The sequence below is a fragment of the Stigmatopora nigra genome, chromosome 19 (assembly GCF_051989575.1).
Source record: "Stigmatopora nigra isolate UIUO_SnigA chromosome 19, RoL_Snig_1.1, whole genome shotgun sequence".
Taxonomy (NCBI): domain Eukaryota; kingdom Metazoa; phylum Chordata; class Actinopteri; order Syngnathiformes; family Syngnathidae; genus Stigmatopora; species Stigmatopora nigra.
In genome coordinates, this window is record NC_135526.1 from 7,604,126 (window position 1) to 7,629,893 (window position 25,768).

The 25,768-nt window shown below is 39.1% G+C and overlaps 1 protein-coding gene across 2 annotated transcripts in view; it reads left to right on the forward strand.

Annotated features, from left to right (window-relative positions):
* The first annotated feature begins 104 nt into the window (after window positions 1-104).
* LOC144212509 (rho GTPase-activating protein 26-like) overlaps window positions 105-25,768 on the forward strand; it is a 29,279-nt gene continuing 3,615 nt past the window's right edge. Inside the window, exons 1-21 of one of the 2 annotated variants that reach the window (XM_077740459.1) lie at window positions 105-154; window positions 260-543; window positions 648-906; window positions 13,478-13,573; window positions 15,033-15,094; window positions 15,209-15,280; window positions 17,526-17,627; window positions 17,696-17,806; window positions 17,872-17,976; window positions 18,245-18,374; window positions 18,578-18,678; window positions 19,676-19,770; window positions 19,993-20,071; window positions 20,625-20,661; window positions 20,937-21,002; window positions 21,189-21,263; window positions 21,456-21,540; window positions 22,048-22,106; window positions 24,383-24,488; window positions 24,758-24,917; window positions 25,562-25,703. In XM_077740459.1, the coding sequence (XP_077596585.1) occupies window positions 753-906; window positions 13,478-13,573; window positions 15,033-15,094; window positions 15,209-15,280; window positions 17,526-17,627; window positions 17,696-17,806; window positions 17,872-17,976; window positions 18,245-18,374; window positions 18,578-18,678; window positions 19,676-19,770; window positions 19,993-20,071; window positions 20,625-20,661; window positions 20,937-21,002; window positions 21,189-21,263; window positions 21,456-21,540; window positions 22,048-22,106; window positions 24,383-24,488; window positions 24,758-24,917; window positions 25,562-25,703 (1,837 nt within the window). In that variant the 5' untranslated portion in view covers window positions 105-154; window positions 260-543; window positions 648-752. Of the gene's footprint in view, window positions 155-187; window positions 544-647; window positions 907-13,477; window positions 13,574-15,032; window positions 15,095-15,208; window positions 15,281-17,525; window positions 17,628-17,695; window positions 17,807-17,871; window positions 17,977-18,244; window positions 18,375-18,577; window positions 18,679-19,675; window positions 19,771-19,992; window positions 20,072-20,624; window positions 20,662-20,936; window positions 21,003-21,188; window positions 21,264-21,455; window positions 21,541-22,047; window positions 22,107-24,382; window positions 24,489-24,757; window positions 24,918-25,561; window positions 25,704-25,768 lie in introns of those variants that run through there. The other variant, XM_077740458.1, reaches the window with a different exon arrangement.

Below are 25,768 nucleotides of genomic sequence, written 5' to 3' on the forward strand. Positions count from 1 at the left end.
CTTCTTAAAATGAATATATATATATATATATATTTCCCTCTTCTAGAAATATTTGGTTGTAATTCCTTGCTTTTTTCACTTATATTTGGGGTGGAGTTGAGCGGTGATTATCAAGGCAGCTGACAAAATAAATGACATGATCTTAATTTAATAGGTATGTATATCAGCATCCGTAATGTCCTCCCTCTCCCACACGCAAACTTATCCGATTGGACAAGAGAGACGTCAGTAAAAAAAAATCTCATGTGTGTGGCGCTAGGTTGTCGAAGCGAAGCCCTTAAGCGAGGAGTCCACATTTGTTTGCAGCGATCAGCCGCTTATTGTATTGGCAAACCTCCCTCCAACCCTCATCATCGCCCCAGCCGGACTGTCCGCTCCGTCATGACTCGCTCGACAGGAATGCACCATAGATTTACATAAGGATCTGGACTCTATATTACCAAATCGGATCGATTGTGACAACTTCCCGCATGTTGAGCTGGTGACGCTCTCAAGAAAGCGTGTGAACGGAGGTTTTGCAGGGGATCACGCAAGGTTATGCAGGTAAGGCTTCTATTGGATCACATCTCGCGTACATCGGATGACATCTCTGCTCTTGTTTACACGTCTTGTATCGTAATCGGATTTTTGCATCCCTCTTTTTATAGCCACTATAGCAGTCCACGTCAAGGATCGCTCCTTTTGCTTGCTCGGAGATTTTTCTTGTTCTTCTATCCAGCCCAGCAGCTTGTGTGTGCAGGCAGGGAGCAAAGATGGGACTGCCTGCCCTGGAGTTTAGCGACTGCTACCTGGATAGTCCTCAATTCAGGGAAAGACTCAAGTCCCATGAGCTGGAGCTGGACAAGACCAGCAAGTTCATCAAGGAACTCATCAAAGATGGCAAAGCACTCATCCTGGCCCTCAAAAGTAAGTCAAATGACAACTCATTATACACAATTATCAATTGAAGCCATTAATATTAGTTGTACTTAATCATTGGCCAGTTAATGTTGAGAAAAATGAGTGTCAAAAGCAGTTTTTGTCCATAGTATGGAAAAAAATAGACCATGGCATGAACTTTCTAGACCGTGGAACCTTTGTGGTGGTCTGTGTTGTGTTTTTTCCAGAACTGTATTATTTATTATCAAAATACACTTGACTCTACCACTGCTTACGTTCCCTTTTTGCATGATCAGTTTAGGCAGGTTCATATTGAGTTTATTTCATTCCTAATTTTGACTGTCAAAAGAAGTGTGATCCCTTGGTAGAAAGAGTCCTAATGTGAGCGTGGGAGAATCACATCATCCCTCTTGCTCAAGTGCTCTTAGGCTAATGTTAAGGTGTAAGAATGTGAGTATCTCTTCCAAGCTGTCAGTGGCTTTGCTCCCATTAGACAACACTTAAGACTGGAGACACTGGGAGTGCTTTGCACTCTGCATCAGACACTGGCGAGTGCTGGTATGTGAGGGAGGGTGTAAAAAAGCTTCCATGCTGGCCGGATGTCAATAACAGATCAAGCTACGACCAAGTTCATCTTGTAAATGAAGCGCTATGGCTCATGGAAGCGCATTTCCATGGGCACTTGTCAATAGGTGAAGGGACAAATGGATGAAGGGATATATATATTTTGCACCAGATGTGGCTCACTCCATTCCAAAATACAAATTTGAGATTATTATTACATGTCAGCACCAGTTTTAAATTTTTTTTTGTCTTTTTAAACAGTGTCCTTTGTTTCAGTTGATGTGCATCCTACTAGTTTTGCTCATTGGGAAATCTGGAAAATCTAAAGGAATGACCATTGTGACTTTTCTCCGCTGTTTTCGCAGGGTGCTGCAGCTCATCTGCAATTTTATATTCAAGTTCCCTTCATTAGATAGCAGAGTCAGCTTTTGTTGATTTACTCGCCGTTTGTTTCGAAGTTTTGCAAATAACTGAGACAAATTGTAAAACAGTTAATGGAAGAAGTCCATTGTGTCGCCTGGAAATCTGCTGATTTGACTTTTCACAATTCTCTCCATGTTCATGCACACATGCTGTAAATATGGCTACAGTGCTTTATGAGCTCTTGAGCTGTTCGTATGTATGTGCGTGGGTGGACAGCAATAAATGCTGTGGGTGGGAGCAATGAGGTGATTGGCCATTGCCTTGAAGTCTCTGTAAAGTAAAAAAAAGATTCCCAGATTATAACTGCGCAGGTGTTAAGTCATTTGAAACAGTTGAATAATTCACATTTATCTACTAAAATTGGAATAACTGCTTTGGAATTGGCAACATGTGAAACATACAAACATATAGACCCGACTGGGCCTGTAATGACTACAGTCAGTTTTGACAGCCTCAATTACAGTATACAGTGTGTCTGCATTCACATATCCTTGTGGTTTGTGCATGAAACCTGCGGTTGCTTCAAAACTGCCTTGCATCCGACCATTAGCACTGTCTTGATAATGGCCCTTGCCTTTTGGCCCTCCACTCTTGACTTCAAAACAAAAGCTTTAACATTAAAGCTTGTGTGTGACTGACTCAGTGCAGGAAGGGGAATTCTTTCCTCCTCTGCCCCTTGGCTCTCTTGTCATCTAGCCTTTTTACTCTACAACCATTGTTTTTTTTCTGCAGCCACCCACCGTGTTGTTGCTGAGTTATATGGAAGCTAATCTCAGTGGTTTCTTTGCATCACTGTCAAATGTGCTGATAGACGATGGCCTGGCATGCACGCGTGCACACCGTGCCATAACTAATTATCAATTATGGTGGATGGGAGCAGTCCGGCCTTATTTTTAAAAGGTTCTCCTCGGTAGTGTGGGCCAGATGGAAAAAAAGTGAAAATAGAACACCGTGGCCTTATTATTTTTGTCTTTTGGAGAACGGAATCTAGGTTGTGCAGAATTGAGGGGGGGGGGGGGGGGGGGCTGGTTTGGGCCTGCGGTAAGACTTGAAATATGAATATTCCGTTTGAAGCAAGGGTTTTAGATATTTTGTCTCCCATGGGAGGACATCAATTATCATAGGTATGTGCATATGTGGATGCATCAGTGTGTCATTGCATTGGAGCACAGTGGGGGTTGGGGGTCTTCCTCAAGCTGTGACGTACTCTGCGGGAGAAAGAAAATAGGGCATGACTGAGCTCTGCCCTGGTCCCATTGTTTGCGATTGCAAGTGCATCACTAGTTTGATTGTGTAGTATAAAAGCAAATGTTCATTCGAGGTGTATCAGCAGTTTAGAAGAGAATTTCTCCATAAAGTAAACTCCAAATCAAATATTACACTCTGTTTTTGCGCGTCATGAGGTGACTTTTAAATATTTCATCTTGTGGGGCTTATCGAGTTACACAGCGCGATGACAGTGACTCAGGATTATTTGCATGTGTTCTCGTTTCAGTGCACAGTTACACACGCCGCTGTTGTTACCGTAGCAACCACGTAAAATGACTCAGTGATATCCGATCTCACAGAGAACACATAATTGGGTGAAGAAATCTTTTCCAGAGGGTGAAAGTGTAATTTTCACTTATTTTGGAAAAGAAACACTGATGAACTTTCAATTCATTTAGTGTCTTCTGATTAGTTATGAAAATAGGCAGCTGCACTTTAAATTCCTGTGTAAAAATCTACTTTTACTAAAGGTAAGACAGAAAATTATTGCTGCTCTTTGGTGAGTTCACTTTCTCAGCTGTTTCAATAGAAGCATTTACCATAAGTGAGATGACATGGAAGTTCTGGTCAACCTGGGAAAAAGATTATATGTACATACCATTTCCTCTTCTATGCTACCTCAATAATCTATTTATGTTTTCAATTTGTGTGAGGTTTCAACCACATGGCCGCCAAATCTTTTTTTTTAAACCACAGTAGATTGAGCAATTTGGAAGGTGACCAGAGTTCTAATTACATTTCCCGCTTGCGTTTACTCACAATTTCTGTCTGAGTTGACTAGAACCCAAACACTTATAATAGCCAATAAACCAGGAAAAAATGAAACGGTACTCTTCCCGCAAAATGAATTCCAGCAATTAAACCCTTTATCTCGCTAACTTTTCCCATGTATAAAATTCCTTTAATTATAGCGCAATACTTTTAAAAACGTCCTTAATTGTGATGAGAAATGTCTCCCATACTTTCCCCAATGTGATAGCCAGAAGAAAAAAAAAGGGGGGAGGAATCAAGTCGTGATTTATTTCACCCTCTGAACCTCTTAAAAGGGAATCTGTGGCCTGAGGTCTCCATTTGCCGCTCAACCTCGCAGGCACGCACTCAAAACTGAGTGTGTGATATGAACTAGAAGCTCTCCGCCTCTGGTAGTGAAAAGGTGTGGCCCACATTTGCTAAAGTCTAAAAAAAAAAAGGAAAAAGAAAAGAAAAAAAACCTCAGGCCTCATTAGGACTGACTTACATATCTCCATGCGTACAAGGTGCTCTGCAGGTGAAGCTTAAGAGAAATACAACAATTGCATGCATATTCCCAGACGCACATGTAGGGGCATGTCAAATTTCAAACGATCATTGGATTCCCACGCCAAAGCTTTAAAAGTAAACATTAAAGAGCCGGTTTTACGAACTCAGGCTTTCAAAATCCTCGACCTATCTCCAACCCGTATGGGAATTTGAGACGCACACGTCACAGGTGGTGAAACGAGAAAAAAAAAACATTCTAATGCTCCTCGTTTGAGTGTCAGTCAAATTGGGGAAAAAACAATTAGAATAAAACGAAATAAGGTATTGCTATCCATGAACAATTGGCGGACAACTGCAGTAATTTCGTTTACACCCTACCACAGTCTGTGGTGGTGTAGTTGGTAGCTTGGCTACAAATACGCACTATCAAAGTGTCTTTGTACTAAAGACTGAACCTTAATTTGCTCACTTTATTTTAAGACCTAAATGCTCACAATTGTCAAAATGTACCCTAATGTTTTTACATGTGATTGCTGTCATATATCATCACCACTAATGGTTGTTTTGTAGGCACCGGCTCGAAATTTTTAACCAAAGTTGGCACGTAAACGATGTCAACATCCCTCTGAGCTCTCCATCAAGGCTTCGTCTGCTAGGATACTTAAAACATGTCACGAAAGAATGCTGAGTAAGCTTTTCTTTGTGTTCGCTCAAAGTGGCCTTGAAGAGATGCAACCCCTTTATCAGGCCCTTTCCTTTTTGCATTGGGAGTGCATAATATCGCTTTGATACTAAAATTTATCTATCATGGGCCATAGACATTAGAAACAAAACAAACCATAACGCCACTAAGAATATTTAATCCCCATTTTACCACACTGCGCTGCCTTATCACCCCCCACGCATTTATTGGGCATCGTGTGCACACACACATGTAGTAGGGGTTCATTTCATGGGTTAGGGGGTGGCCATGCGGGTACAAAGCCAGCCAGAGCTCAGCTTTAATGGGGTAATCTCCTTGGAGTGTGGGGGGCGGCATTGGTGTCTGGCTTGCTACTGAGGAGGGGGTGGGGCTTTCGCCTATTTATTTATTCATATCAAATGCCTGTGGGGTAAACATTAAATTGAATTCACTGCCAGCTCTTTTACTTTGAATCTTTTTTAGCATTACAATATTTGGTCTTTTTCTAAAGAAACCTCCCTATTTGAAATGTTTGGTAACAACCAAATGAGACATTTTAAAAATCATAAGATATATTGGTGGACAAAAAGTTACAGAAAATGCATTTTTAAATAGTGACGGAAACACAGCATTGATGTCGTGTCAGATTGATTTGATGGGCCTTTTGCTCCAGATCAACAGACCATCACATGTTGATCTCTATTAGCTCATTTCTGCAGGACTATGATGAAGTAATTCTCTATTGGACCATTCTTGTTACCCAACAACAACAACAGAAACAAGCAATACTGCAACCCGCCTTTGTTTGGTGTGTTCATCAGGCCTCAGTTCACCTGATGGCATAATACAGACAAGTTAACAAGAAACGTACATTATACCTCAGAAGGTTCTTGCAGAATAATGCATTTGTGGAGGGAAACGAACAAAACGTGTGATCATGATTTTTTGTTTGTTTGTTTGTCAAGCAGCGGCTCACGTGTTTGTATTTGATAGGCAAACTAACAAACAGTTAGTACGCAGAACATTCTTGTACTATAATAGACCTATTTGTGCTTGGATACTAACAAAGTGTGTGATTCCCCCCTTTTACACTGCTTTGTAAAAATAGATGGAGCCAAACTATGATCTGAAGTGTAGCTTTATAGTCCAGAAAATACGGTGTATAAATAACGTATAGGGAGAAAGAAGATGGTTGTATTTTTCCTCTAAATTGGATTGATTTGACAGCATATGCGAAGTTGCTTTTATTACATTTGACCACTTAAATTGCAGTTCTATGCATTCATCCTTTTATTTCATTTAGTGCCTGCCTTGATTAAAGTTCATTAAGTTTGGATGACCTGGAGACTATCCCAGCAGACTTTTTTAAGCATTGGGGTTGGCCACAGGCAAATTGTGAGTCACATCTAGACAATGTAATATCCACATGTAGGGTGCCGGATCTTCTTCGACCGTTTTGCTGTAATACTCTTTGCTCCGAGCAACAGCAGGTGTCACAGACAGCTTGCTCTCATGCTTCCATGAGTCTTCACATTAGCGTGAACACACGCGAACTGCAATGAACCCATCCGCATGGAGAATTTGATTTCGCTCAAGCACTAATTCAAGTTAGCATGCGAGGGATAAATCGTTTGCGGAGTCAAATATACCAGTTCTCTCTCAAAGCCCAAATATACAAACAACCACTTGCATACTTTTCACACCATAGAACAATTTTTAGATTTTGAATGATATTTTTGGGGTGTGGAAGGAAGCCAGAGCGTCCATAGAAAATCAAAGAGAGAAACATGTAACCACAAAATGATTCAAATCCAGAATGTTCTTGCCAAACTTCTTCCCAGACAAATTACACTTCTAATTCAATGTACCATTGTATTTGAGGGTTAACCATTTTACAATCCACATAAATAATAATGTTAATCAATTAATTGTCCACAGGTCTTGAACTGTTTATTTCTAGTGCATTGTTTCAACTAAAGTCCTATTCTGTCTTCATGTCAGCATGACCGTCTGGATGTGGGATTTACTTCCTCATCCTGTTCTAGTTTTAGGATTTTCCGTTTTATACTTCCCAAGGACAAAGAAAGGGAACAGGAAACAAAAACCTGCACTGCTGTAGCTATTTTCTTTTTTTTTGCATATCCAGTACATTTATGTATGTCGGACTCATAGACAGTCGTTATGGAAACATCACCGCCCAGAAAGACCCAAATTCAAAATGATTGTCGGCGTACAGGACCCCTTTCCCCCCTCAAAAAATGACGACTGTGCACATTAGGTTTCATTTACTTAACCTATTTTATTTCACCAATAGCAATTATCACTTGATTTGTTGTCGTATTGAGCTACAAACGAGCACTGGATGTCACATTCCTTTCTACGGCGGTGGCTAGGTTGGCCAAGCTGCAAAAATGTCTCGTTTTGTCTTCGATCGAGTCTACATGAGTCACAGAAGAAAGGATAACTAATGAAATATGCTCAGGAAGGACTAAGCCAAGGTTGTTAGAGGCTGCTATTGAACTGACAATTGTCTTCAACTTCAGTCTGCATTGCCGATTTTGGGAGGTGGTTCAGTAACATTTCATCCAAGTTTGCCAAGAGGATTTGTTGTTGATCCTTGGCATCTCAGACATGATCTATCAAACAAGTTTAAACCCAACACGCCAATGCAAAAAAGTACTTCAAAAGGATTTCTGAACTTTCCTGCTCTGTGTCACAAATGTTACCAAGACATTTCACGTTTAGAGTAAAAAATACAAACATGCAAAATGAAGCGTTTGATTCAATTGAAATTGTACAAAGCTGAAGAAAAAAAAGCACACTAAATCTTAATGGTCACAAGGGGCTAATAATCCAGTTTGACATTTCAAATCTTGTATACACAGTACATTCATCAGTAACATTCATTCATCTCAAAGGCTGCCAATTGAATTGCTTGCATTTAATCTGGTCCGCAGTACAATTTTGCCACCCATCATTTAAGCCCTTTTGCTGTATTTTTTTGTTTGTTTTTGCGCATGCGGTCTGGACACAGTTCAGGCTTGTGTTGGGCGAAGAGAGGAAGTGGAGAAAGGCTATTTTGGAAACTGGCTCTAATCTGGTTATTGTGGTTTCCATCCTCTCACTCACTTCTGTCGCCATCATGACTCTGCTCAGTTTGGCCTGATTTTGTAACCTCCACATAAGTGGGACAAACGCCCTTGGGAGATGTTTTCAAACAAACATTAACGCTTCAATTTGACCAGAATGTTTTTGTTGTGTAGAAACTTTATGGTATACTGGGAAATAGCCATTTAGAGTCCAGTAGAGTTAGTTATTTATTTACAACTATAAAACCACATACCGGAATCATGTCAACAAAGTGTACAGTGTAAATCACCTGATACCGGAATAGCACATTTAGTTAATCACACATTTGCTCCAATTTTGCATAATATTTTTTTGCTTCAGAGTTACAGGTACCTTAACCTCAGAGTTACAGGTACCTTAACCCCCGGACTTATTATTCTTTTATCACTATATATGGCACTGACAGTGATGGACGTTCAAGCTCGGAATTGATTCATCCATCACTGTCAATGAGTTAAAATTTGCCTTGATATCCATTATTAATCTATTTACAAATAGTGTAAGTCATTTTAATTCATACTCCTTCTCGAGCAGGTTGTGCATAATTCCCTTGACTAAGAAACAAGAATGAAAACATGGCTTCTTTGCCAATGATAATTATATGGAATGGTCTTTTTTTATAGCTCATTTTAGCTGACGATGTCCGCACATTGACCTGAGTAAAAGCGTGAAAGCTATATTGGCTACCAAAAATCCTAGTGGAGATTTCCTCTAAATTACAAGGTTGTCCACTTGTAGGGCAAATGAGCTCATCCCACATTCCTTATGTGGATTTTTCCAGAGATGGCTGGCGATCGGCAGGCAACAAGGCCAATTCACCCAACAAGAGATGAGGAAAAAGGGAAAGCGTCACTTGTTGTCTGTGCTGGCTGTGTCAGCAGCAGGCGTGGCAGAAAATTCCAAAATGAGGGCGGGAGAGAGAGGTCAAAGGGGGCTCCAGAGAATAAATGTGGATAGGATCGGGAGCAGTGGGGGTGTGTGTGCTGATCAGTGCGGCAACAAAATACAAACAGAGATACCTAAGAAAAACTCTCAAAAGAAGCTAGTTGACATAAAATAATTCAAGAATGAGGGATATTGGAAAAAAACATGAAGCAGAGAAACACAGCTTTCTACTTGAGGTGTGGTGTCATGGCCTCTTTGTGCTAGTTGCTAGGATTCCAAAGTTATTTGGCCAGGCACAAGAGAGAAAGAATATAAAAGCCTCAATGGTATACAGTGGTATCTTCCTCTTCTACACTCAGTGTAGTGGATCTCCACGTATTAAACTCTGCTAACACTCATTACAGTTGTTTTTCTGCATATGCACAAGTTGTCACTTCAAAGCTGACAGTTTCATCTGGGAATGCATTCAATTCAATGACATTGTGAGTAAAAAAAATGTATCTTGGAACATATTTAGTTCAACTTTTCACTATAATTCACCAACATATGCTGATATACTTGAATTCAGCCCGGCCTACATTTTTTACATCGGAGAAACCGTCTAAACCTCACTGGAGCAAAAGCCGTAAATCCACATTTGACGTTTGTGGTGCCTCTCTGGGTTGTTTCTCTGCTCAGCTTTTTTGAATCTCTGACTTGCGTGACTCCCTTTCTCTTGTTTCTGCCCTGTTTTTTTTTTCCCAACGATTGTTGCCCCCTATTCAGCGTGGCGTTCACAGTTCATTCTATCAGTAGACTTTATGGACGACTATTGTTCTCCGGTTTTATACGTTTATTGTTTGGTGGGTGTGTGTCGAGCCCTGGCTGCCATTCATTCATTTTAGGGAAAGAAAAAACTGGTCTGGGTGAAAGAATAGCATCAATTATTTTTATTTTCTCGATGGGGCATGTTTTTTGACCTCATTGCCACATTAAAACTGTGTGTGTGTTGTTCTGTTTTTGTAAAGTAGCAGAAACTCATTTGCATTGAAATGTTGCATGTTATTTTGTCATTTTCATTGTGATGAATGACAGCAGGGATGAAAGAAACATGCTTACATAACCACACGCTTGTCTTTGTGCACACTAACAGTGTGAGTTTCACCACTTTCTAATTGGCTTTTCTTCAGATTCATGAAGTTTATTGCTCGAATAATCAACATCATCTTTCATTCATCTGATATTCTGCCCTTTACAGACATTGATGGAAAAATGCACACATTGGGCCTAATTTTGTAAACACATAAATATCTGCAAAGGTGGAATATCAATGAATCAACTGCAACTAACACACTCGGTTAACACATTGACCTTACGTGAAATGATGAAAACCATCTGCAGAGACAGACAAAGGGATCATTTCCAGTGAGCGCGCGCTAGTTTTGCTTTGTCAACTGGCGTGCTGTGTCATGTGTTGGCCTCTGTTTGCATTATACTCTAAGTGAATCCAAATGCGGGCTATTTTTGTGCTCTGGTCTCGGCTTCTTTTCTCTCTTTCTGTGAGTGCGTGTCCACTATCAATACTCCCCCATCCAACTATTGCCACAACCCTAGCAGACGCAAGTTTTCACAACATTGATTATATTTTTATGTACATTTGCTAAAAAATGTTACTTACAAGTGAAAACAAATCACCATCAAAAGAGCTCAATTCATCACATTGGACATTTTAAAAAAAAAAAATCAGTTTCTTAAGACACAACCAGATATTTAAACATAAATTGTCCAGAACCTTAATCTGCCACCTCCTCCCAACCGAAACTGATGTGGACATTTATTGCCATCAATGGCAGCTACAGCTATGAGCAAAAAAAAAAGGACATGAGCTATATAAAATGTCTCTTTTACGCAATGAGAAAATGTCTTCTCCCTTGTTTTCACTTACAATCTCTGTTTGTATAACTGATAGTTTTAGACATCATTTGACAAATATGTGGTTCTTATGCGGGCCACGGTTCCAGATGTTGCCGTAAACAACATTAGGCTGGATGTTCTGTAGATGGTTCTGCTGACAAATTAGGTCCTTGCGCCGATGACATATTTACGGCCTGAGTTAAAGCCTTGGAAGGTGATGAAATAGAAAAGCATTTTTTCCCCCCAGAATTTTTGTCGCTTTTTTATTTTGCTCTCTGTTTCTAAAGGGACCTCATGGCAGCTTGAGCTTACAAAGTTGCTCTCGAGCCATAGCTACTCATTTAAGTGGACACACTATTCCATCGAGGCGGCCACATGTGCAACACCTGCTTTGACGTCATGCATCATAGACTAAAACGACGTCATGCTTTCATGTGCTCAGCAGTGCGCACTTCAACGTTAAACATTCACCCCCCCACATGACATTTTGAAAGAAATCAAGTAAATACTCTTTCCAAGAGATTACGCTGTTCTCCAGCTGTGTCTCCCGATCACATGGCATCCAACACAAACCCTTGAAATGTATTTATTCTGTCATGAAATCTGCTTTGTTGTGCCCCAAGTGACCCCTTAAAGCTGACAATGCGGGTCAACTCGACACGCGTTCAAAATGATCACGTCATTTCAGGATGCTCTTTATCTGGTGTTTCCTTTTGCTGTTAAGTTTGTTGAAAGCTTGAAGGAAGGGGACAACATATTATGGATGCAATGAGCAAATGCAAAACTTTTTGAGGAAATGGACATGACGTACATTTGAGACCCCCTTAAAGAGTTCAATCATACGCATTGAGCTTTAAAATAAAATTGCATGCAGTCTAACTATCTAACTTACATTTTTTTATGTTCTGCTTACAATAGCTGTAAGAGTAAGTGTCTGTGCCACTCAAAGTTTAAAAAAAAGTCTGTCTATTCATTCACGTGCTCGTAAGACCGAGATGGTCCCAAGTTGGAGTCACAGCCCGACATCCTGTTGATCTCACACAAGCCCCATTCTTCTGACTTACTGTTAAAGCACATTGTACAGTATTTCTCCACCACTGTAAAGACACAGTTCCTTTTGTTTATAGCTTCTAGGATTTTCTGTGTGTGGCTCATTCACTCCAATCTTCTTCTCGGGTTTTAGCTGATGCATGGACTGCCAAACTTTATTATCTACACGTTTCTACATATAAAATCTCTATGTATGTGTAGTGCTTTTTCGTTTCTAAGTTTATTTCCAAACTCTCAAACAGAAACAAAGGTGCCATGGTGGGGCAATGACAAATTAAATATATTTGCATTTAGGTGCAGGAGTCATTTTTTTGGATCTCGCATGTCAATTGACGCCAGCCAAAATAACAAGTGCACACGTTTTTTTTCCCATCAGTGGCGAGTGATGCAATCAAGCATTGTAGCAAAACAAAGTCATAATTCACAGCTGATCCATAAGTGGAAAGAAATAGAAATGAATTTGCTGATGTTCTACATTCAACTATTGTGCAACAACACTAAGTTTTCATGCCAATCCAATGCAAAAACTATGCAAAAATAATAATGCAACTTTTTCCCAGTGCGGCTGTTGGATTAGTATTGATTTAATAATATCTTGACAATCGTATGCCTCATATTTTGGTTTGGTTTGGAATGTTTGCAAAGTATAACATTAATGGAAAATGTTTTTTCTTCTTTTCATGGCTACTGTTCTCTTTGAGAATACAATGTCTGGCTAAGGAAGGGAAAAAAAAGGCACGCCAAGCTCTCATGGCTCTGAGAGGAGCTGTCACTGACAGGAAGCAGAAGATGAAGGACTTGCAGATATTGGCCAAAAATAAGAAAGCCGGCAGTTAGTTGGGGGAGTGGAAAAAGAAGATGCATTGCGTGTTTAGAAGTGCATTACATCAGTGGATCTCTGCGTGAGGCCACCCAAAACGTCACCTGAATAATGTCCAGCAGTTGGCTGACCGAACAAATCTTATACTATTAAGTATATTGTTAACAAACAATGACTGTATCTTCCAAGATTTTCCCGCTGTTCTCAATGTCGTGTAGTAAAAGAGGCAGCTGTTACCCGCTAACCTGCTGGGACAAATATTTTGACGATTACAGCAGCTGGTGATAGATTTCCCATGAATTATTAACAAGAGAGAATTTTTCTCTCGTTTGGTAACCCAACACCCGAATTGTCATCGGTGCATTCACTGGCTGGATGACTCACTCATAGTTTACTCATGAGGAACACATGGATGGAAGATGCTGTATTAGATTGGTTTAATATGGCAAAATGATCATTGTTCGCCAAAAATGGTTTGAAATTCCTGCCTTGGAGGGATTCGATTTATTCCGGCGGCTATGAATGATCCCTGTCAGCCCTTACAGTCCGAAATGATTGACCATCCAGTGATTTCAATGGTAGTCAATGAGATAAACTGTTGTCCTAACTTCATTTTTTTTTGTTCCACTTCTCTGTTATCTCAGGTCTGTCTACAGCCAAGAGGAAATTCGCAGACTCTCTTAACGAATTTAAATTCCAGTGTATTGGGGATGCTGAGACGGATGATGAAATATGCATAGGTGAGTTTGCCCAACTCCTCTCTGAACTACTACCCAGAATTACATTAGAGAACTTCATTTCAGTCAATATTTCACTTCAGTTATCTTTATTTTTTCTCCAAAACAAAAGCAGTTAACTCCTGAGAATTATTGCAGTGTTTTCTGTACCAACAGAGCTGCACTTAAACAGTCAGCCCACTCAGTGCCTATTCTGGATTGGTCACCAGCCAGGGGTTGGCCGCACATAGACAAACACTCATGTATTATTAATATCATCCATGTAAAAGCTAAAGCTTTAGTAGAGCTGATGTATTGGATATTGCATGTGTACGCCATGTTTAACGAATGATATACGTTCTAGATATAGGATTTAGCATTGCGAAGTCATTTTATTAATGTGGGTATTTATGCACTGTGTGGTCCATCAATGTGGAGCCTGTTGGTCATGTGACTGACTAACAGCAGACCCATTTGCTACAAGTTATACATAATACATTGTACAAGCAAAGCAGTCTGTTTATGTCATGTGATGCCTTTAAGGTTCATGTATAAGACATGCAAACTGAGTCAATGTGTATTTTACATGGTCCACAAATCCTAAAACACACAAAGCACATGAGGAAACATGCTGAGTCAGACACAAGGCTTCATCCTATTGTTTTTTATTCTGAATTGCATCATTAGTTGTTCCATGAACTCACTAAGGCCTATTTGGTGACTGTGGAATCATGTAAGTAACAGTCACCACACCCGTTTCTGTGTGTGCACAACCCACCCACTGTTGATGTTTGACCATCTACAGTTATCTTTCCTGAACAGCTTGCACACCCACTTTTTTTTTTACATGTAGTAGTTTATTATCACATGCACAGCTGTTATAAAGTCTACCGCCCCTCTATTCTATAGGCAATAACATATTAGTTATAATATTTTCCTTAATTATTATCCTTTCCTTTTCACTTCACATTAACCTGGAAATAGACATTAAATAGACATTAAATGCATATTATATTATAGTGTTCTCTGAACATACTGCTGGGAAGAAAATGATTTTAAAGTGTCACAAAATATCATGTTCAGTTCAACATTTGTATAGACTCACAAGAAGGTCTAAAAAAAGTAAAATAAAATGGAAAACGCATTTTCTTCCAGGTTATAACCCACATCAAAAAGGCCTTTAAAAAATGCTGCTCTGCCAAACAAGTATATCTTAACATGTGATTGATTAAGTGTCTAAACTAAGCAGGACTAGGAAAAAGTTTTACTAAAGATTGTCGTCACTTTAATGCATTCCAACGTTCTGATGTTTTCTACTTGGATTCAAGTTTAAAGGCAAACTTCGGCAACAAACTGTTGAGTTTCTCAGCTGCTTTATAGATTCTAATGGAATATGTTCAAGGTTCTCAGGAAGAAATTGAACACCTTTTAATCCTTGCTACCTCCTGCATGTTCTGTAATTCTCCACGATTTACCTCCACAGCCAAGTCTCTTCAGGAATTTGCAGCTGTTCTACAAAACCTGGAGGATGAGAGGACACGGATGGTAAACCGTCTGCTGTACACTTCATTAATCACAATTAGTCTGCTGCACTTATATATGACGTGTGTTCATCAATTTGTTCTTGGCGCACGAATCGCCGTGTACGTTTGTCCTCAGATTGAGAACGCCAACGATGTGCTTATTATGCCTCTGGAGAGGTTCAGGAAAGAGCAGATCAGTGCAGCCAAGGTAAAATTGAGAGGATTTTGTCAATAAGAGCACACACACAAACGTGAACAGTACACGAGTGCTGGTCATGTTCATCCACAAATCAATGAAAAATCTTTAGAGAGCAGGCCTGACATCCGTTTTGCAAATATTGTTACGTAATCGTTACATTAGCTCATTCTCTGAGGCTTAGGTATCGATTACAAAAGTCAGTGGTGTAACGTCAGTTCACGTGTACATGTGCAAAATGGTAACCTGGCACGCCACATTGACTGTTTCATAAATCCGTAATGAATATATTACAAGGATTCATCTTGGCAAGATCCAAGAAGAACCTTTTTTATGGGAGAAAGCTTCAAAAATATACAGCCGCTGATTGGATGATGGGTCTCCTCATAACACACTCCTAAACATTGTTTCCTGTCAAAAAGCTTTTAGTGAGGTTATTTTTGGACGTATTTCAGACAAAATTGGGGAAACTGACCTATCTAATAGAACTACTTGCAATTCTGCCATAATATTCAAGCAGTTTTATGATTACTGTTGGCATATTCGTAGTTTTTATCATGCTCATAACACACATTTAAAACACAAACATGTACTTGGATGAGATTATTTGTGTTATTTAGATGAATTTCGCATGGTGACTTCTTGTCATTGTGTGTATGCATCTCAGTGCGACATTTGATATGATTTACAATGGAGGTTACAGGGCTTTTTATTTAGATCCAATTAGGAACATTCAAGTAAATAAATGGTGTGACTCACAATTCCTGTATTGGTTATAGTACAGTACGTCATATTTGATAACCCTCCTCTGGGAGATTCATTAGCCATGTGACCCAGAAGAGTCACCACAGGGGGTCTTCAGATATGGCTGAACGCATCCCTCCCTTGACAGCAGGTCATCGTTTGATTGCAACGTGGTGCTCAGATTAAGGAGCCATCCAATGTAATCTCGGCGGTGAGGCCACCGTGAACGTTAATCCCAGTTTAGCCCCAAAAGGCCTGACATCTTTGCCTAGCACATTCTTCTCACCTTGCCTTTAGATGTCTCTCACATCGTCCAGAGTGAGAATTACATTGGTTGATCAAAATTGCTTTTTTTAGACGGTAATTAAAAGCAAAAACTCTTGGTAAATATATTTTATAGTAGATTATAGGCAAAGCAATGCTCCGAATAATCTGATTTAAAGATTTATGAACATTGTTTTACTTAATGGGAGGATAGGTTATCTACTGATACATACTACTCATTGTTAAACGGATATTTTGCCAACCTTGTGTACTAAACAAATCAGGGATTTGCAAATTTGGGGGTATCTTGCCCTCTGCTGTTATATTTAGGTAGTACTTCTAATTACATCCAACCCTGGAAGTTTTACCTCTCAATGATTTAGAGATTTTTTGAAATTTTACTAGTAGTAGGTCCAGTACAAGGCAGATGGGAGAATAGTGTACATCCCAATATTTTGTTCAATCTGATTTATCACTTTATTGAATATACACATTTAAAGTGGGGCCAAGACTGTAATCTTTATTTGCTTACATCATAGCATTTCGCCCCTTCTTTAAATGAATATACTTCCATAGTGAGAAAGAGTCCTTATTTTTAGGGATGGAGCATTTCTCATCTGTGTTTTCCAGCTGTTGACTAATATAATCCTTCCGCCTGTACTTTATACTTGTTGTAAAATCTGGTTGTAAAATTTCTGCGGCACAAACAAGGAATTTATTGAGACTGACCCAAAAGAAGGCTGTACAAATATTATTATTATGAAATATTTTGCTTTTTAGAAGACAGCACCAAATGTATAATATCATGGTCTTCAGTCCAGTGTCATTCGCTGCACTTTATCATCCATCTGTCCGTTAATAACAGAGGAAGGGATGAAGCAGGCTATTATTCAATAGACAGCTCTGTTCCCCTGAGGAGCACAAGTTAGTAAATCACATCACAACCGGTTCAAAATCACATTAAGCTTTTCCTCTGCGGCATCAAACCGTTTGTCTGCTTAATGTTGACTATCCGCGATTAGATAAGATACACTTGCACTTTAAAAAAATTGATATGCTATTACTGGCATGAGCTCAATGACTAAAGTAATAAACACAGCATTAAATGACTATCTCACAATATTGTTAGAAAAAGTTTGCATGAATTCTAACCTTCTAAGACTCAAAAGGCCTGAGGCTGATCAGGAAATTGTTGGATTTGTGTTTAATTTGTCCATCACCATGTCAGTGCATTTATTTCTTTTCACAGGAAGCCAAGAAAAAGTATGACAAAGAGACAGAAAAGTACTGCGCAGTATTAGAGAAGCACCTCAGTCTTTCGGCAAAGAAGAAAGAATCGCATCTGCATGAGGTGAGTGAAAATTATTTTCAAAATTCCAACAAGCATATCCTAAAAAAAATGTTTTCCATTGGTTGCAGGCAGACAACCAGGTTGATCACGTACGGCAACATTTCTACGAGGTTTCTCTGGAGTATGTCTTCAAAGTGCAGGAGGTCCAAGAGAGGAAGATGTTTGATTTTGTGGAGCCTGTAAGACTACACTTTCAAATTTCTTATGAAACCATCAGAAAGTTGACTTTTGTTTGCTTCCTTAGTTGCTGGCCTTCCTCCAGGGCCTCTTCACCTACTATCACCATGGCTACGAACTGGCAAAGGATTTTAACCACTTCAAGACAGATCTCACCATCAGCATACAAAATGTAAGGACACTCTTTCATTAAAAAAAAACCAATTGGAATATTGGATCATTATTGGCATCATGTGTAGAATGCAGTGATGCTACAAAGATTTTCTTTTATCATTATGTATTTTGGAATTTTCCTACCCAATTTCTATCCGGTTGTTTCCTTTTTTTTTGGACAGTTTGACACTTTTCCCTCCCTTTTTAATGTTTTAACTTTTTAAAATTTGATATTTTGCCAAGGAAAATGACTTTCAAATACTTCAGTGAACTCATTTTACGTGCAGACGCGGAATCGTTTTGAGAGCACAAGATCTGAGGTGGAGAGTCTGATGAGGAAGATGAAGGAGAATCCGCATGAACACAAGAGTATCAGTCATCACACTATGGAAGGATACCTTTATGTTCAGGAAAAGCGTATGTACCAACATTTCTAGCAACATTTCACAGGCATTGCCGTCAATGAGTTATAAGGTTTCATGCTCTGACTGAGCAAAACTTTGGCTAGTATTATGATTTTGCTAGATCAGCTACAGGAGAAGAATAGCAAGTAAAAGTCTATTATGGCTCATTCATTCTCAATAATAACCAATCATTATTTTTGATCCTCTCTTCATCAGGCTCCTTTGTGTCAAGCTGGGTGAAGTACTACTGTACGTACCACAGGGAGCCCAAACGGGTCACTATGGTTCTATTTGATCCCAAATCCGGAGGAAAAACTGTGAGTAAACTTCTTACTCATGCCTGTCTGGTATCTCGGTTGTTAGGCAGTTATATCTTTAGATATAAAAGGAATGAATAAATAAAAGTTATCTTGACAGAACTATACAAATACTGCATATGTGTAATCTGCGTGACTCCCAGCCTCGGCTCTGTTTTACACCCACGCACCGGATGAGACACGGTTGATACAAGTTTGGGCCTGATCTCAAGGGAAACAGCCACATGCTCATTTTGTACAAAAAAAAAAAACAAGTTTAACCATCAGGCTTTTACGGGTTGCATTTGAGTTGTAATGGGAAGCTGGGAAATTTTATTTGCAACTTTGACACTCGTTACTTCCAGCCTGTTGTGTTGTAGGTAATTGTCATTTTCTCCAAACATTGATGCAAAAGAATTCTAAACAGAATAAATTTGATTAAATCGCCCAGTCTTTCAATAAAAATGCTCAATTGAACGCGGGTGAATAAGAAAAATGTCATGCACCTGACATACACAATTTATTCCAATTTAAAATAGTATATGTATTGCATTTCAATGACTGCCTTGAACAATGAAAGAGTAAGAAAAACATGTGCCATCATCATCATCTTGCTGACATGTGAATACCATAACACAACACAGGAAACAAAAGAACGAGGGAATTTCCACATGCAGACACGCCCTCATTGCATGTGAACGATAAAAAAACACATTCACTCTGGTTAAGTGTTATGTAATAAAAATCATGTTAGTTTTCTTGCAATGCATATTTATAAAACACATTCACGGCAATTTAACAAATAAAATAAACAAACAAAATTCCCCAAACTCCCAATAACCTTTTTATATCATTACTTATGTTATATTTGAAAAAAATATCAATTACTATACTGCTACTAGAGCCTCTATCAATAGATACACTTTCAACTGTTTGCCATCAACCTGTCACCCACCCAGAACAGTGATTTTGCCATCTTTTTTTTTCTTAATATAAGCTTTAACGTGTTATCTTTCAGGGTGAAGAGGAGAGCTTCCTCCTCAAGTCCTGCACAAGGAGAAAGACGGACTCCATTGAAAAAAGATTTTGCTTTGACGTAGAAGCCGTGGACAGGTCAGAGCTACGTATTCTTAAATTGTCTTTTACCAAGTGAAGTTGCAATGACACCTTTGTACAGCAGAGTGTGCAATGAATCAAATTTTTAAAACGCTTATCGAATTTTGAGGAAAAAAAACGTTACATGCAGAAGTTCAATTCAGTATCATTAAATCAAGTGCATTTTTAACCTTTTACTAAACTATAATATTGATAATATTGCATTTTTTCTGTGCTCAGGCCAGGAATGATCACCATGCAGGCTCTGTCAGAGGAAGATCGGAGGTTGTGGATGGAGGCCATGGATGGGAGAGAGCCGGTACGTTGTCACGGTTACCATTATGCTAGAGTAGTCCTAGATGTTCAGGGTATGATGTTGTCCAACTTTCATTAGTGGAGGGCATTGGGACTGAGTTTTCTTCCCCCTTCTCAGGAGAGAAGGGGGAACCACTGTTGTTGGTAACTTTGCTATGGAAAGATAAAATAAGACACTGGCATTTGGAAAGAGGTGGAATGACAACATTTGGATGACCCCAGTCCATATGGATCCAAGGTCCTTTGCATCAATGGAACAGAAACATGATCATTCAGTGCTTGTCTTCTCAGTTCAAAGGGATATCTATCGCTGTCAATAGCAGGGAACGAGTTTCTATGGCAACCCAATTTACGGCGCCTGTTACCTGACATTTCATTTTCATTACTCTCACTCTGCATAGCATTAATAAAGTGCATTAGGAACGCTGTTCACACTTTTTTTTTTTTTTTTGTAAATTTGGAGTAGTACTAAAAGCCTCAGAAGTGGAAATAAATAACTTCATAATGGACTGCACTAGTACATTTTTTTTAAAAAAAATCTTATGTTCCACTTTTAGGTGTACAATCTCAACAAGGACAACCAGACAGATGGCAGTAAGTTTACTTTTCATAAAATGAATTAAGAGATAAATGCTTGCAGAAAAAGTTGTACAAACCACTGCTTTAGGTTTCTTTTCAAAGCTAATTCTAAATCAAATGATCAAATTTGCATATGTACCCAGAATATTAATATATTACTGGGACAATACTTTATTAAAATGAGTAATTCTGTTTGTAGATGCATTTGTTTTTCTCTAACTCTAATGTTCTTACTTCTTCCTTTTCTCTCTACAACCCCCCCCCCCCCCCCCCCCCATTCTCTCCATCAGTGGCCCAGCTGGATGTGATCGGGTTCAACGTCATGAAAAAATTCATTTATGCAGTAGACACCAGAGGTAGATTAGCCATATAGAGCACAGTATCTCTTTGGCACGTGCACGCACACATGCATTAATTCATATTCGGCCCTAATGTGAACAATGGACTCCTTTTTACCATGTGTTTTTTCACAAATAACATAAATGAACTTTACTTTTTACGACACACAGGCCTATAATATTATATTTTGGACCTCTTTATAGGTATTGACGAGCAAGGCTTGTATAGAATCGTCGGCGTCAGCTCACGAGTGCAGAAACTTTTGAGCCTTGCCATGGGTGAGTGCAAAAATACTCGTAGAAGAAACATTGATTTTGTGTCTGTGACGTTGAATAGACACCGCTCCTCTTTTACCAACACACTTACTTCTAACATTATCAATTCAACTCAGCTCCATTGTAGAAAGTCTATTGCTGTATAGGTGCATTATTGTTAACATTTTCTTTTTTTTCTCTCCCCTATTTGTTCAGATCCCAAAACATGTGCTGATGTGGAGCTGGAAAACCAAGAGTGGGAAATTAAAACCATCACCAGTGCAATCAAACATTATCTCAGGTATGTTGAAATGTTGCAGTTGTGTTTTTAGTCCTTTTAAAATTCATTTTGAATTGTTGTAATATTACTTTAGGCCTCTCTCTCTCTCTTTGCTCTTATGAATAACATAAGATGAAGTAGAAAAAGCTGTTAATATGCAAATTTCTGTTTGTACTGTGAGATCACAAACGCCTTGGAAAATGTATGGATGGATATTCAGGGGTAAATAAGAATAAGCGTAGCAAGGCTTTGCACGGATCACTGTTTTCTCAAAGTAGTTTCAGGCCGCTGTGTGGTTTGTCAAAACAAAAAAAACTGTTTTGGTAAAATTGCCATGGATATTTAAAAAAAATAAAAAAAATAATAAATGTGTGTCTTGAGGCCATTTAAAAGGTTATGAAACAGTGTCATGATGTCAACCTGTGAAAAAGAAGCACTGTACACACTAATAACTTTTACACATATTTGACAACCTTAATCTCTCGAGGTGACATTTTCCTTGTGGTTTTTCTTTTTTTCTTTCTCTAGGGTGCTTCCTGCACCTCTCATGACATATCAGTATCAGAGGAGCTTCATCAAAGCAGCCAGTGAGTATTCATCTTCAACCCCTGGAGGTCATTATGTGAAATCTCTCAATAAGATCACCTAATAAAACACACAGCCTGAACAATAAAGGGAGCGCAAGCATCTTGTGGGAAGGAAAAGAGCTATGAATCTATTTCTAAAATGAAGAGAAACTTTCACATCAATTTAAAAAGTCATTCCAATAGGTAATATTACAGTCATTCACTCATTGGGTGCCAATGGTGATCATTCACTTTTGCCAACCTCTCCCGGTCAGAATAGTTGGGACACGTAGCGCTATCAATGGCAATGACACGTTTTCCATTTTTTTTTGTGTGTGATCAGATGTCTCCAAAATGGAGCTGTTACAAATAGGAAGTCCAGGAAGTGACTGTATATGGCTGGCCACCAGAAAACCACCTAGCAGAGAATTTCTTTTTTGAAAAATGCGTGCTGCCGTGCAACTGTAGTGAAACAACGCCAATCCTCAGGCTTTTAAGACTGCACCGATCTTAAAAAAATAAATAAAAAAAGCTTCTTTTTTTTAAATATAAAACTAAATGTCTTCTCTTTTCGTTTAGAGGGCATCTGTTTCCATTTAGGCGTCTTCATTCATTTGCATGACTTTTTCTTAAAATTCCGAAGTGCAAATCAGCGGTGTTTACGACGTTGTTTTCACGCCAGCGTTCTAAGATGTTTTCTTTAACAAGGCAGGCGAGCTCCAAGGTAATTTAGGGACAGCGTCCCGAATTGAACTCCCCATTTGGCTCCTCCTTTGTTTTGAATTCGCTCCTGCCCAGCCCACAGGCCCGCATCTGGTTTCTTACTCCTCATCTGGTTTCAAATCTGCCATGCTCAACTGTCTTTAAATGGCTGTTATAGACAGAAGCAGATGGATATGTTGTAGGCCAAAGGGGAGAAATGCGTACCACCTGGATATCTGAGTATAGTACAGTAAAACAGCAGTATTTTACACCAAGTACTACCGCAAAGAATATCGAGCTCTCCGACACTTGATTAACACAATCAGTAACAAACAATAGGCATCAATTTGATGAAATAAAAAAAACCCTTATTGAATAATAACTTGGACCTTTACCAATCTGATCTGAGCTTGCATCCCCGCATGAATAGTCTTCAATTATTCAAAGCTGTAAATAGGAGTGGGAATTATTTTCTGTCTCCATGTGCCTTGTTGATAGACTGGCAATCTCTCTCAATGAGAGCTATGAGACTTACAGCACATCCACAACTCATGAAATATAATGCTGATAGGAAAATATATTTTCTGTAGACCATCAATGTAAGTTTTTTTTTTTTTTTTTTTTTTTAAAGTGTGTCTGGAAGGAACATTTGTCCAAACTCCCCTTTTTCCTACACTAGCCTTCACCCATTGTTTACAGTTTCTGGTCTATTGTTGCATTTTCTGCCCGTGGAATGTATCCAAGAGTCATTAGAAATGGTGTGGCCTGCCATCCAATTGCCACAGAATCAAAGAAAGAAATAAAACATACTAAATACATGAAAAAATAAATAAATAAAAATGTGCTATCCTTTTTAATAATCCTTAACACTGTAAATTTACTGGCATTGTGCCAGTTGTGGAATCACTTTTGAGTGACGGCACTGTACACACCAAAGGCCATATAGATTGATATTTATTATTCTTTATTCTTGTTTAGTTGCAAGATGTTTTTTTAATTACTTCTCACATCACATTTTTAATGACATCTTTTTAGTTGGTTGAGTTTTTATTGTTGTGTGATGACAGCCACGTTCCCCCAATGGGCTTCCATGAAAAAGTCTTCTGTCATCTCCATGAAAGTTTTTGATCGTGATGGTTTAATTGCTGGTTGTTAACAAGCGACTCCCCGTTTGATTTAATTTTACTGCAAAGTTGCGTTTCAGAGAAACAGCTCACTGACTTGTTGCATTTAAAAACTCGTTTGTGTTTTCCTTGCGCGTGTTAAAAACCTCCACACTGGATATTTTGACCTCATTTCAACTGAGGAGAAGAAGCCCAAAATGACCTCTTAGCTTTTTTTTTTTTTTTTTACGGCTTCCTTAGTACAGCTTTGGAACTGTTGAGCTAAGCGCTGGAAAACCAGTCAGAAATAAATGGGTCAGGTGAAAAAACTTGCAAGGCAGAAGTGAAGGCAAAAATCATGGAACAGAAATTCATTTTGTATTAGTTTTGATGTATGTTCACCTAATTGGGAGCGGGATCCATTGCTTGAATGGTATTGTTTTGGAAGTATACCCGAACCAAAGTAATGGAAGTGTCAATTCTGCTTTCCAGAGTTGGACAACCCCGAGGCAAGGGTGACAGAGATTCACGGTCTGGTGCATCGACTGCCTGAGAAGAACCGGCAGATGTTGGAACTACTCATGAAACATCTTTCCAAGTAGGTGGAACTTAAAAAATATTTAAAAAAAATAACAAATGTCTCCCTTGTCTGCTTTTTGCAACACCACAGAATTTATCACTCTGTGACATTAGCTGGGACATCTTGCTAATCTGTGATTTGCGTCTTTTGAAAGAGTGCATTTTCTTACTTAATCTGAGGCAAAACAATGTACTACTTTGTGAATTTCACTTTCTGTAATTTCATTCCCATGGGGACGTTATTTTTTCACTATGTTATGTAACAATAATTCTCTTCCCTGGCTACAGTGTGGCCAGTCACCATCACCAGAACCTGATGACTGTGGCCAACTTGGGTGTGGTTTTTGGGCCAACTTTACTTCGCCCACAGGAAGAGACGGTGGCGGCCATCATGGACATCAAATTCCAGAACATTGTAGTTGAAATCCTCATTGAACACCATGAGCGGGTATATACAATTAATGTGTACATTTCCTGACTGGCTAATATTGACAGTTCTACATTACTGGCTTGTTTTATTAACTTCATCAGCTATCATCAGATATATCTGATCTCCTTCCCTATTTTTGAGTTATCTTGAGGACAACACAAAGCAAAAAAAACAAGAATACATAACCAGATGCAGAAACCATAGGTTTCACATAATAGTAATAACTGGTGAGTGAAATGCTCCCTAAAAGCTGTGCAAAAATGTCAAAACAACAGGACAAGCAAAAGCTGAATTTCTTCTCAGGCTTTGACACAATGCACGCAATTTTTATGGTACTTTGGCTCTCCACTCAATCTCTTTAGCTGGGTTGCTTTCAGGCACTGCTATGGTAACAGCACAAAAAACAAATGGAAAACGAGACCGTGCAGTGCTCACGCATCTTGTTTGTCTGCCGAAGAACACGCACACACATGGACTCGCGCCTTTTTTGTACGTGCATGTAGTGAATAGTACTATAATTAAAATAGAAAAAAAAAGTCATTTTACCATAGAAAGAATAATCAGAAGTGATTATGCCGCATTTGACTGTCCTCCCAAAATGGGATGTCGTGATGCAACAGATTTTGGATTGACATTTGAATGTTCTGGACTTTTGGCTTTAGATATTCAAGGAGTCACCAAACTCTGTTGGAGGTTTAACCAACTCGCAGGTGAAGCAATCCAGGAGAAGCACAGAGAGTAAAGTTCCTTCTTGCATTGAAAGGCCTCTCACGCTCTTTCAGACGCCAACGCATTCCCTCAAGGGTGAGCCCAATAATAGTCGGTTCTTTTCTCACGTCTTTCTGGTTTCCGTTTTCAATGCTGTGAAT